We start from the raw sequence: 12,796 nt of genomic DNA, 5'->3' as shown, positions 1-12,796 counted from the left end.
TCGAAGTTTTCTTGGATTAGCTGGATATTATCGAAGGTTTATAGAAGGATTTTCCAAGATAGCCAGACCCATGACAAAGCTTCTTAGGAAGGATAAGAAATTCACTTGGACAGAATCATGTGAGAAGAGTTTCCAAGAGTTGAAGAAGAGACTAACAACAGCACCAGTGTTAACCTTGCCAGACATTCACCAAGATTTCATCATATACTGTGATGCCTCAAGACAAGGTTTAGGATGTGTTCTCATGCAAGGAGGAAAAGTGGTTGCTTATGCATCTCGTCAGCTTAGACCTCATGAGCAAAATTACCCTACCCATGATTTGGAGTTAGCAGCTATAGTACATGCTCTCAAGATTTGGAGACACTACCTCATTGGAAACAAGTGTGAAATCTACACTGATCACAAGAGTTTGAAGTACATCTTCACACAGCCAGACTTGAACCTAAGGCAAAGAAGATGGTTAGAATTAATCAAGGACTATAACCTTGAGATTCATTACCACCCAGGAAAGGCCAACGTGGTAGCAGATGCCCTAAGCAGAAAGTCATATGGTCAGCAGTTGGTGCCTAAGAACACTCACCTACAAGAAGAGATAGCACAATTGAACATGCATATAGTACGCCAACCTCAAAATGGCAGTCTAATGGTGCAGCCAACTCTTGTGGAAGAAATCAAGCAGACACAACATAAGGATAAGGATCTGATGAAGATTCGTGAGCAAACTGGAGAAAATAAAGCTCCATACTTTAGAGTGGATAACAAAGGAGTATTGTGGTATAAAAACAGGATTTGTGTGCCCAAGGAGAGAAAGTTTCAAGAATTAATCCTTGATGAAGCCCATAACTCAGCTTATTCTATCCACCCTGGTGCCACCAAGATGTACATGGACCTAAAAGAAAGATATTGGTGGAATGGCATGAAAGCTGATGTGGCACGATTTGTTGCACAATGTGATGTATGCCAAAGGGTTAAAGCAGAGCATCAGAAACCAGCAGACTTGCTTCAGCCATTGCCTATTCCTGTTTGGAAATGGGATGAGATAGGCATGGATTTTGTGAATGGATTACCCAAAACTCTGAAAGGAAATGATTCAATATGGGTAATAGTGGACCGCCTTACCAAGGTTGCTCACTTCATACCTGTACGCACCAAATATAGTGGAGACAAGTTAGCCCAGCTATATGTGGATAACATAGTCAAATTGCATGGTGTGCCAAGTAGGATTGTATCTGACCGAGGTACCCAATTTACCTCTAAGTTCTCGAAAAGTTTGCATGAAGCTATGGGAACCAAGCTAGATTTTAGCTCAGCTTATCATCCTCAAACAGATGGTCAGACTGAAAGAATAAATCAGATTATGGAAGATATGCTAAGAGCATGTGTGCTCACGTATGGTAAAGATTGGGAGAAAAGCCAAACTTATGCAGAGTTCTCCTATAATAATAGTTACCAAGCTAGTTTGGGCATGTCACCTTTTGAGGCCCTATATGGAAGAAAATGTAGAACCCCATTGATGTGGTCAGAAGTTGGAGAACGAACTTTGCTTGGACCAGCCCTTATAAAAGAAGCAGAAGATCGTGTAGCTGAAATCAGAGAAAAATTGAAAGAGGCACAATCACGTCAAAAGAGCTATTCTGATAAAAGAAGGCGGGAGTTAAGTTTTGCAGTTGGAGATTTTGTGTATGTCAAAGTCTCTCCTATTCGAGGAACTCGAAGGTTCCAAGTTAGAGGCAAGCTAGCACCACGGTATATTGGACCATATCAAGTATTACAGAGGATTGGAGCTGTAGCCTATCGTGTTCAGCTACCTGAAGAAATGTCAGATATACACAATGTGTTTCATGTCTCCCAATTGAAGAAATGTCTCAGAGTACCAGAGGAACAAATATCGCCAGATACAGTTGATTTACAAGATGACCTAAGATATCAAGAAGTGCCAATAAAAATCCTAGACACAGTCACCAAGCAAACTCGAACGACCACAGTCCGAATTTGTCGTGTTCAATGGAGTAGACACACAGAAGCAGAAGCAACATGGGAAAGAGAGGATGCCCTGAGAAAAGAGTTTCCCCATCTATTTAGGACCCAGCCGAATCTCGAGGACGAGATTCCTTTTAAGTGGGGTAGGTTTGTAACATCCCAAAAATTCACATTCAAAAATCACTCGCATTAAAAAATTATTTTCAAAATATATTTCAAAAACTATAAATCATTTGAGCTCTATAGTATCTCCATCTAATTCTTTTTCCATCCATTCTAATTATCCATCTTTAAATATAACCTGCACCGCATGGCATGAGCATCATATGTCCGCTACTTATCCCTCTTGCATAAGCTGAACCAAACAAGCAGTAAGGTCCATAAGGATGACTCTTGACATTAGGCGACTACTTTGTGGCCATCGGATCTTATACAACGGACCAAATTAATACATTCACGTTGTAGATGGGTCGTTATCTCTAGTAGATAAAACAGATGCACGAGGAACTCGAAGCCATAGATACCAGTAATATTAAAGGCTTGTTTGGTTCCTTTGCTTGGTACTATGTTACCTAGTCGAGCGAGGATTCTAAGCAAGTTTTGAGTGTTCCGTTCCTTTACCCGAGTACCTTCAAACCAATATAGGCAAGATTTCTCTTGTTTCTATGAGAGAGCTAAACTGACTTACGACATGTTTGATTTGTCAGCTGGCATTGCTTGCCTTGCCTGGTTGGACAAGGCTTGTCTTGCTAGGGCTAGAGAGCCAAACTAGGTTGTTTGAGTTGGCAAGAAAAATACTAGTAGAAAATATAATCTTTGAGGCAAGTGGTTTCGGAGTACTCCCTCCGTCCAACAAATATTTGCACATCTAAGTTTGGACACAAAAACCAAAATGAAGCCAAAATGATGAAACTGTCCTTACGAAATATCTTGTGTCTTCTCCCAAACCTGTAAAGTATGAATATCCTCTAGTCTCAGCTCTTTGGCCGCAGCTCCAACTAGACCGCGTCTTCGAATCCTGCGGCCACCAGACTTGCCACTGCCGCCTTGGCCACAACGTTGTGTTTGTTCAGTGTTACTCTCGTACCAAGTAAAATTTTAGATAACAAGATGCCTGGTTGATCATTGTGCTCAGTATTAACTCAGTGCTAGTTGTACGTGCCTATGTGGCCGATGGACGACATGTAACATCCCAAAAATTCACATTCAAAAATCACTCGCATTAAAAAATTATTTTCAAAATATATTTCAAAAACTATAAATCATTTGAGCTCTATAGTATCTCCATCTAATTCTTTTTCCATCCATTCTAATTATCCATCTTTAAATATAACCTGCACCGCATGGCATGAGCATCATATGTCCGCTACTTATCCCTCTTGCTCGCTCGCTCTGCCCGATACCCGGCAACGGCGCGTGCGCCGACCCCACCACCATCAGCGCCGCAGCGCACTCACGCCCGGCCCCCTCGCCGAGCGCACTCGCTCGCGCGCGCACCGCGGCATGCGGGCCCCACCTCTTGCCTTTTCCCGCGCCTCTTTTGCTGTACAAAAAGATAGCAAGTACCAACAAGCTTACATGCGAGAAAACATATCAGTGCACCTACACGAATATATATCTCATACATGCATGCATGCAGGACAAGCATGCCACCGTCCATTTGCATGCACCTGCATGCAAAGGACATGGTGATTAGGCACCGTCCATTTGCATGCAACGTGCATGCAAATGAGACATTGCCATTTGCATGAAAATTAGGCACCGTCCACCGTCCTGTCGTCCTGTGTAGCCATGCACTACAGTAGCAATTCTAATGGCACGAAGCTGAGCACCAGAGGCATAACCTCACTCCTTCGGCCTATAAAAAGCCAGCCTCGGGTGCTCACTCTCACCACCCGAGAAACACATTCACTCACTCGCTCACTCGCTCTCACTTCGCGTATACCGTATACGGCCATACGCACAAGCCGAGCTCGACTGTCGTCGCAAGACGAGGTGAGCAGCTCATGAGCATCTCCTTGCTCTTCTCTGTCTTTCTGTAGTATTTTTCTGTATTTTTCCATGTATTTGTCTGTACCGGTTCACTGTCAAGAACTCCACGAATAGAACCATGACATACAGAAGAGTTCTAATGACCCCTGCTAATTTCTCTCTAAACATGCATGTGTGGGCCAAGCATTAACTCCAAATAGTACATGCATGCATGCAACATGCACTACCAGCCAAACAAATGCCCACGTGAAGCATCAATTCCTTAATCATCGTTAGCCTTTTTCGCATGATTAAATTCCGGCCATTTCACAAATGCCACATGCTAACTCTGATTTTAATAATTCTTTTTCCTAAATTCATCTAAAATCATGATCTACCTCCCATATTAATTTCATGATTTTTGGAGCTCATTTGAATTTATATGATTATTTATCTGTGCCTGTTGTCTGTATCGTTCGTCGCGTATTTTAGTTGACGGAGTGAACGAGCCAGAGAACGAGAACATTGGAGACGAGTACCGCGAGTTTGACGCCGAGGACCCGGACTGTCAGCAGGAGTTTGCCAAGGACGCCGACGGAGGCAAGTCCAACCGATCCCCTTTGATGCATATTGATCCTATTTTTAAACACAACCCGTAGAAGCCGTTTTAAATATTGCATGTACGATATATGTACGAAGTATTTTCGCTGCTTAGTTAAAACCTGTTGAATAGCCATCCTTGAATTGATATTACCCGATAATTGTCTTGTTCGAACCTAGGAACAAATAATATGCTATGACAGAAATATTATTATTTAGTATGCTTAGGACTTATTACTCATCCTGGATACTCATCGCTATATTTTATCAAATATAATGATTTTAAAAGTAAAAGGTGTGAGTGGTGAAAATAAATTGTGGGTATTGTGAAAGGGTTAATGAACAAGTTATAGATGTGATTACTATGGAGATGGGGCGGATGGGATCTCTTTTGGGGATGCCCTGGTGTTGTGGCTTATACCTTGCGGGGTTAAGCGTGAAGATATCCGCCTTGTCTCGATTAAGGACTGAGTTGATGATTCATCTTGCCTAACTCATTTATCGTACAACCACTCGCCTTGCATGGGAAAGGCTTAGTCTAAATCCCTCTAGTTAGTATGGCAATCACCTGGAGACAGGTGTGCAACGAGACACTAAGTGATGTATGTGAAATTGTGGAAATATATGAAAAGAGCTTTGTGAATTATTGTGGTATCATGAGATGTGGCCTTAGTGTTCCCGTGGTGAGCGCCATTACTTAGCTATGGAGGGTAATGACTTTGATGGATCTGTGCTTGCACGACGGTGTAAGTTATGGTATCCTACTTGTGGGAAAAGTGTACAACCTCTGCAGAGTATAAATCTATCTGGATAGCCGTGTCCGCGGTCTCGGACAGGTTATGGTTTGGTTTCAACAACTAGATGGGTTGGGATGAGTGAAAACATGTGAGAGAGTGTGATTTTGGAAATAAATGGTTGACTGCCATGGTGTTGTGGGAACAAGGGTTCAACAACACTTAAAATTATGATTAAACCCCCATTTTTAGAAATACTATCATATGTGGAAAAGGAGCTCTTTTACAACAGTATTTGTGAAATGAAACCTTGCATGTGTAAAAAGATAGCTTTATGCAAATAAAACTAAGCCTCATCCTTGATTTAACCATATGCATATATACTGTTATCCCCTTCCGTAGGGTAAAGTTGGATTTGCTGAGTACTTTGTACTCACCCTTGCTTTATTAAACAGAGGAAGATCCGGACTTCGATCCCGAAGTGGCGTTCGAGTAAGGTCGTGTCTGCACCCAACTAAGCCTGTGGCATTGGGACTCGTCAGATGTTCGATGGCGATATCGTTTGTTTCTGGGTCCTTTGGACCTGTGTTGTATTTTGGTGTCTTATTATTATAGCGTGCCTTCCTTGTCCACGCTTTCCAAGACTACTGCGCTGAAACTTATCTGATGTAATAAATGTGTTACTAGCCTCCTGGGACTAGTATTGTATCACATTTGAGTTCCTGGTTTACCAGGGGCGCTTCACGACACCACCATCGCAAATGTGCATGCCTATATCCAGCGGCGAAGCTAGAACGAATTAGATGGGGGTGCCTCTCTTTTATATGTGTAAAAATTTAATCCACAACTATGGTAAAAATGTGTTTCTAGTAGTGGTTTTTCAAAATTTTGTGGATGCCTGGACACCCACAAGCTACTACGTAGCTTCGCCCCTCGCTCTATCTACATAAGTTGGCTTCCAACGCCTTATATTACTATCTTTCACAAAAATACACATCTTTAGGGGCTTTAGCATGTTTTTCATTAAGCAGAATAAAAATTTTTGTTACAGTCAGTGTGAAGTTATGGTAATTCAAGGATTACCGAAACCCACACCAACACTAAAAATACAGCTGCGCCTTAAAAAATGTTTCAAAGGTTGTGCCCGCAGCCCCTAGGATGAGTCAGGCTAGACAAGGCCACGGTGGAGGTGGAATCAAATGCAATAAAATCTAACTTTATTTATTGCTCTATATGGGTCATTCAAACTAGCAAAAGCTTTCGTTCAAAAAAAAAAACTAGCAAAAACGAGTGATCAACAGATTTTTGGTTTTTAAGAATCTGGTAAAAACTGCTAGTAAAATCTAGCCTGTCTAGATCCCACACAATTTCCAAAAACTAAATTCTTAAAAACTAGTAAAATTCGGAGGGATCCAAACAGCGCTTAAATCATTTTCTGGACGAGCACTTGGTACAGTAGCAGTCGATGGCCGGCCTGACCGCCTGTAGAGGCGCACAACAAGAGCCGGCGATCGGGCGTATGGGAGCGTGATCAGGCCCGTCGCGGCGTCGTGGGTAGCACCGGAACCAGCCAAACGCCGGTCCACTTGCGAAATTATTGAGCCGACGCGAGGCGCTTTCGGGCGCGCGAAACGAATCGGCCGTAGTATAACGGTCTCACGTCGCTCGATCGCCCGTCGTCGTCTCATCTCGAAGTCGACGGCTGGGTCGTGCTCGTGCTCTCTGCGCGTCCGCTCCTTTTCGGTCAAACCCGACGCGCGTGTGGTGCAGCGAGCAGCGTCGTATCAGCACAGCACTCCAGTCGACTAGCGCAGTAGCATCAGCGAGCGACCGAGCGTGCAGGTGCAGCCGTACGTGCAACGTCGCGCCTGGGATGGGAACGACAGGTTCACTGAACGTTTCCGGTTACCCTTACCCGTAGCTCTAGCAGCAGCAAGGGGGTGGTGCAGGTTGCCGAGGGAAAAGGCGAAAAGGGGCTGGGGGATAAGATCCGCCAGAATCGGACACGCAAAGACGTCGATTTCTCTTTCATTTCTTGGCATGAAAAGGTCACGTGCGTCATCATTTGTGAGGGAGAAATGGATGCAGGGGGAGTGGTGCTTATCAGGAGCTCCCCGGCCGACGTGTCGACGCCGGAATAATCGACAGACTGGGCCATACGGTCGTCGTCAAACCATAAAACAGGTCGGCCCATATGGCTGTATTAAAAAAAGTATTTTTCTTTTATCCGCGACGATGGCCGCGCCACGCCGGGCTGTGTGTGTGACGACTGACGACTGCATGCGAGCCACGGCAGCATATTGCAAGTGAATACCAAGCATGGGCCTGCATTAGTTATATACAGTAGCTAAGAAAAAGGGGGGGAAACCAAACCAATTGAATAGAAACCGTGTCGTTAGCAGCCGGTAGATGTAGAGGCCGGACCGCCGGAGTCGAAAAATAGATTAAATAGTTGATTTACTCATTAAGAAAGTCGTTTCTTCGTCGCATCGAACTACTTATGTAAAGGTCTTAAAATACTCTTACTCTCTACGAGTGTGTTTGGTTTGGTGGCTTAGCTTCTAACCAGACATGCTAGATGCAGCTATCAGATGTTTGGTTGCCTACTGTTAGCTGATTTATTGTAAGAAAAAATACCTACTAAATAGCTGATAGATTCGGCTAATAAACTCAACTCATGCGAACAAGACCGCCGGCTTAGCTAGTGCAGAGAGAGCCCCTTAGCCAGGCTTACTGGAAATGTAAAATGTGATCGTTCTCTCGTAGCCAGGCTTAGCCAAAGCAACAGGGGGAATCGTGTCACCTCTCTTCACCGACTCGCGCCGTTCCCCGTTGCCGCCGGTCCGGCCATGCGGGCTCACGCCACCTTCCGCCGGCGATGCATGGGCTCGCGCTGCTCCTTGCCATTGTCAGCGCAGGCTCAGGCTGCAGCGAGAGGGAGCGAGAGGGCGCGTTGGAGCGAGGCAGACGCGGTGGAGCGAAGCAACCTCCTGGTGACCGTGACAAAGCCCACCTGTGACCTCTCGGTGACCGCAACGAACCCATCGAACGCAGCAAGCTGGACACCGGCATGACAGAGGCCCTCGTCACATCACCTCCTGGTTCGTGGTTCCTCGTCGTACACCCGCTCGCACTCGCGTCGTCCTCAGAGAGTCAGAGGTCCTCGTAGGAAGTCCACACAAGCTCGCATCGTCCTTGGAGATCCTCGTCGGAGGTCCGCGCCCACTGTCTCCTTGCCGAGCACACGTCCCGACGTCCGTCTCCTACTCGCATCGTCACTACTTCACCGATTAGGGCGAGCAGAGGCAGACGAGGAGCACCGCAGGGTGCAGCCATGGCAAGGGGATGGATGGTGCCATCGCAGGGAGCGGCCATGGCGAGAGGACAAGGAGCTCCTTGCCTACCAAGTGTTCGACAAAATGCCCCTAAAGGGGGTAACCATACCAACTGAAAGACGCAATGATTAGATGAAAAAAAAAAAGTAGCCAACCAAACATGTCATTTCTAATCCAAGCATAGACTGTGAATGACTTTTAGTTTCCTAGCCCGGCCAAATCTAAAACACGAACCAAACACATCCTACATAACTAACAGACCCCTAAACCAAAAATTTAAGAGCTCAAGTAAAAAACACTAGTCCAACAAGCCCTTACTCAGGCCCTCAAAGGTTGGCAGGGAGATCTTCCTAGGCTCCTAGTCTGCAGTCGTGGATTATTAAATGCTAACTACAAATTTTACGGATTGTAGTAGTAACTCATCCATGCATTAGTTTCCAGTTAGAGCAAGTATTATAGTGGGTCGTAAGCTGGCTAAATGCTGAGATGGAGAAGAGAAGGAATGAGAGAGAGGATAAGCAGACTGTAACCTTAGCCAGCTTAGGCACAAGAACCAAAAAAACTTCGTGAGAGAGATAAATGGGCAATGTATTAATAGTGAAGAGCAAACTATTGTATGAGTGGACTGGAAGAAGACTGCAAGAACAAAACATCGTGCTGTTTCCCAATGGTGACATGTATCTTTCTAATACCCTCAGCCATTGTAGTCATTCGGATCACAGAAATAACTTGTGGTTTTTCCCAGATATATAGATCTGTTTCGCAGAGCTCCAGATCCAAGAAATTTGTGGCTCGCAGAATTCTTGAGCTGGGTACTCCTAGCTCCAGAAATCTGAGAATATGGAGTTGTTGGTACAGAGTTTTTTTTTTTTTGGGAACAGTTGGTACAGAGTTGTTTGGCCTAGCGAAATAGACTCCAGATCTGAGAGAGCTCAGAGCTAGAGCTGTGCCAAATAGGGCCATAGCAATTGTAAATTGAAAGCATGCAGGAAATTTAACTAAAAATATCTACCTTTTTATCTTACAGTTGAATGTGCTTAATTACACCTTTTTTAAAGAGAAGCTGACTGGTTAACTGCCGATCTGCATATTAAAAAAAGAGAAATACAGACCAAAAAAACTAACACCATAACAACCACAATTACACCATAAACAAAGGTGTCCATCACGAACCGAACACAAATTAGCTTCCTGTTTTATTAATTTACACATATTAACTGAGAAGTTCGGGAATCATAAGCTGAAATACCAAGACCAGTAAGTAGTGTTAAAGTTTCCCATTTTGTATCACACTATCACTCAAAGAAAAAAAATAAATGGAAAACATATGCAGGGTCTAAGGCTGCAAGTGGCCCAGAAACGTTAGAACACCACCGTCTAGAAGCATTGATGCATACTAAGTTGAGTGTTAGCATTGCCAGTACTTAGTTCCTTATGTCCAAATGATTGTCTAAAAACTCAAACAAAAACAGCACACATAAAAATGATCATTGACAGATTTTTTTTTTATGTTAGGGGTTGTTTGCAGTGCTCCTCCGGAGGAGCCCTACCAAACAAACCCTTATACACGCCAGCAACTATTTTGAGCAAAAGTGTATGAAGATCCTTTGAAATAATTTGCAGCACTAAGCTGCGAAGCTTGCAATATGCAAACTACAAAGGCCATCCAGCAACTAAAGAACAAAGACCTATTGATTTGTTTTAGCTCCAAACAGTGCCACCGAAGCTTAATAAATGCATACTGCATAGTTATTTGGCATTGAGGCTCAGTGAAACCACGATTTATTAGCACTTGGAATGGGTAATTAAAAAAATAATTGAAAAGAACATAAGGAAATTCCTGAATAGTGCACGGATATGTGTTTCGAAGGTATATGAAAAACATGTTTTTTTGGTAATAAATAAATAAATCCTTGTAGCTTATGCCTAGTCTCTGCCCAAATTTGGATCATACCCCCTACAATGTATGACCGAGTTTTTCCAAACTTTCAGTTGACATGTACCAGCTCATTTCCTGGTTGCAGAAGCACATCAATCAAATAAGAAATAAGCTCACAGGAGTCATAGTCATATGTAGTTTGCTGTACAAACAAATGTTTATATCCAACTTTGAATTTACTACAAAGCAATGCTGCCTTTGATGAGTATACAACAATTTCAACACACCAAATAAAAGGAAAACAGAGCAGTACAATACAATTGCTGGAAAAGATAACACCCAACATCAAGACAACAATACACAAGTACACCATCAAAGCAAACCGTGAGACCTTTATGTTACACACAAAATCTGTCATCATAAAACCTTGTAGGTTATAGGTATCAGAATAATCCAAAACATCACAAATATATATACATACATGGAGCAAACCATAGACTATAACACTGTGACTTTATTCCCACATATGCATGGAAGAAGAATCAACTCACAGTGCTTTCTTAATGCCACACTCACACAAACTTCCATTCAATAGTCACCACGATACTCGCTGTAATCATCCCTCCCAGCAGGTACAACCTTCTCTTCCACCCGCTCTGCAGCCTTCTCCTCCTTATACTTCACAGCTTCATCAATTGCTAGACCCCCGAGAGCTCCAGCCACAGCACCGACCGCAAGCCCAGTGCCTACTCCATACCTTCCATTCCCACTGCCACTACCACCGCCCCCAGTCCTCCCTCTCTGCTCATATTGCCTGTTGTAGTCCACCGGTGCAGAGGGCCCTCCAGTGTACTCATACTGAGGTGGTGGAGGTGCAGGTGCAGAGTAGTACCCACTGGGGCGATAGTACTGGTCGGATCCGTACTGCGGCGGGGCCGAGTAGGCGGGAGGAGGCGGTGGAAAGTAGTATGGGGAGCTGGAAGGCGGAGGGTATTGCGGCTCAGGAGGAGGCGGCGAGCGCTCGCGGATGGCGACGCGGACGCGGATCTTTCCCTGTGGACGGCCGGAAGGGCGGAGGAGAGGCAGGCTGACGAGAGCGGAGGCTGCGGGATCGTGGCTAGGGTTAGGGTTTGCGGGGTAGAGGAGGTCGCGGAGAGGAGAGCGGGCGGATCCGACGAGCGGCTTGGGCGAATCGGAGGGCTTAGAGTGGAAAACGTCGAGGGACAGGAGGATGGAGGGGTCGTGCGGGGAGAGGTGGGGCGGAAGCGGGAGGACGAGGCGCTCGTTCCAGGTTGGTTTGCACCCGCCGCCATCGTCGGGGCGGGTGGCGGCGCGGCGGGAGGGGTCGAGGTAGACCACGGCGTAGGCACGGAGGTCGCCGCGGCGCCAGTTGACATTCTTCAGGTGCTTCCCGGAGACGACAGTAACCTCCAGGTCGAACGCCTTAGGCAGCGCCGCTGACGGCGGCGGTGGCATCGAAGGTGGTGGGGATTGGAATTGGTGGTGAGGATTCGGAGGCGGCGGGTGCTGGTGCTGGTGCTGGTGCGGGTGGAGGGGCGAGGAGGGGGACGGGGAAGCCATGGCGCGGCGGCGCGGCAGTGGGTGGCAGTTGGCACTTTTGCAGGCAGGTCGGGTGGCCGGGTGGGTGAGGGCGAGTGTGGGCGACGATTGACGGATCGTGCCGCGTCCCAGCATCCCTAAATATCTGCTACAAGCCCGCAACCATGAAGATTTGAGAGCAGGGCCCATTTTTTCTTAAGATTCCATTGATCCCGGCAAAGCCGGTGCACGGAAGGGCCCATTTCAAAGGCCCATTACTTTTCTACTAGTGGCAAGCATCGTATTGAGGCCCTCTGTTTCTTCTCCATTTGTGATTATTTAGGCCTGTTTAGTTCTCAAAAATATTTTGCTACGGGCAATGTAATGTACTAAAAAAATGAAATTGTGTTGCTACGGGCACAAAAAAAATGAATGAAATTGTTGACGCAGCCGAGAGCAAGTTGGTGCTGTGCAGACTGGAGCCGTGACCAGAGGCCGGCATCTTGCAAGCTAAACTAACAGTCGAGCAAAATTGAAAAGTCAGAACACTTCGTACAAATAAAACATAAAAAATAGATTATGTGATGCGTGACTGCGTGAGTGTGCTCATCAGAGGAAGGAGCAAGGGATGAAGGTTTTTTTTTTTACAACAGACAAGAGCAAGGAATGAAGTTGGAAACAAGATGAATGAAAACGCGATCGAAGAGTGTATCGGTTTTATGTGGTTTTTTCTCGCATGATGTGCGCTGGTGGAGCTT

General features: G+C 45.4%; 1 protein-coding gene across 1 annotated transcript; it reads right to left on the bottom strand.

Annotated features, from left to right (window-relative positions):
- LOC8058924 (extensin) lies at positions 10,698 to 12,209 on the bottom strand. The gene has a single exon (XM_002456605.2). It carries the CDS (start codon positions 12,192 to 12,194, stop codon positions 11,088 to 11,090), a length of 1,107 nt encoding a protein of 368 aa, XP_002456650.2. The 5' UTR covers positions 12,195 to 12,209; the 3' UTR covers positions 10,698 to 11,087.

The sequence above is a fragment of the Sorghum bicolor genome, chromosome 3, assembly GCF_000003195.3.
Source record: "Sorghum bicolor cultivar BTx623 chromosome 3, Sorghum_bicolor_NCBIv3, whole genome shotgun sequence".
Classification (NCBI taxonomy): Eukaryota; Viridiplantae; Streptophyta; class Magnoliopsida; order Poales; family Poaceae; genus Sorghum; species Sorghum bicolor.
The sequence above is the reverse complement of the archived record's forward strand: the minus strand, read 5'-3'. Positions and strand labels throughout refer to the sequence as shown.

What these genes read in the sequence shown, in the direction of transcription:
- LOC8058924 (XM_002456605.2), bottom strand. Translation starts at nt 12,194, where the DNA reads ATGCTGGGACGCGGCACGATCCGTCAATCGTCGCCCACACTCGCCCTC.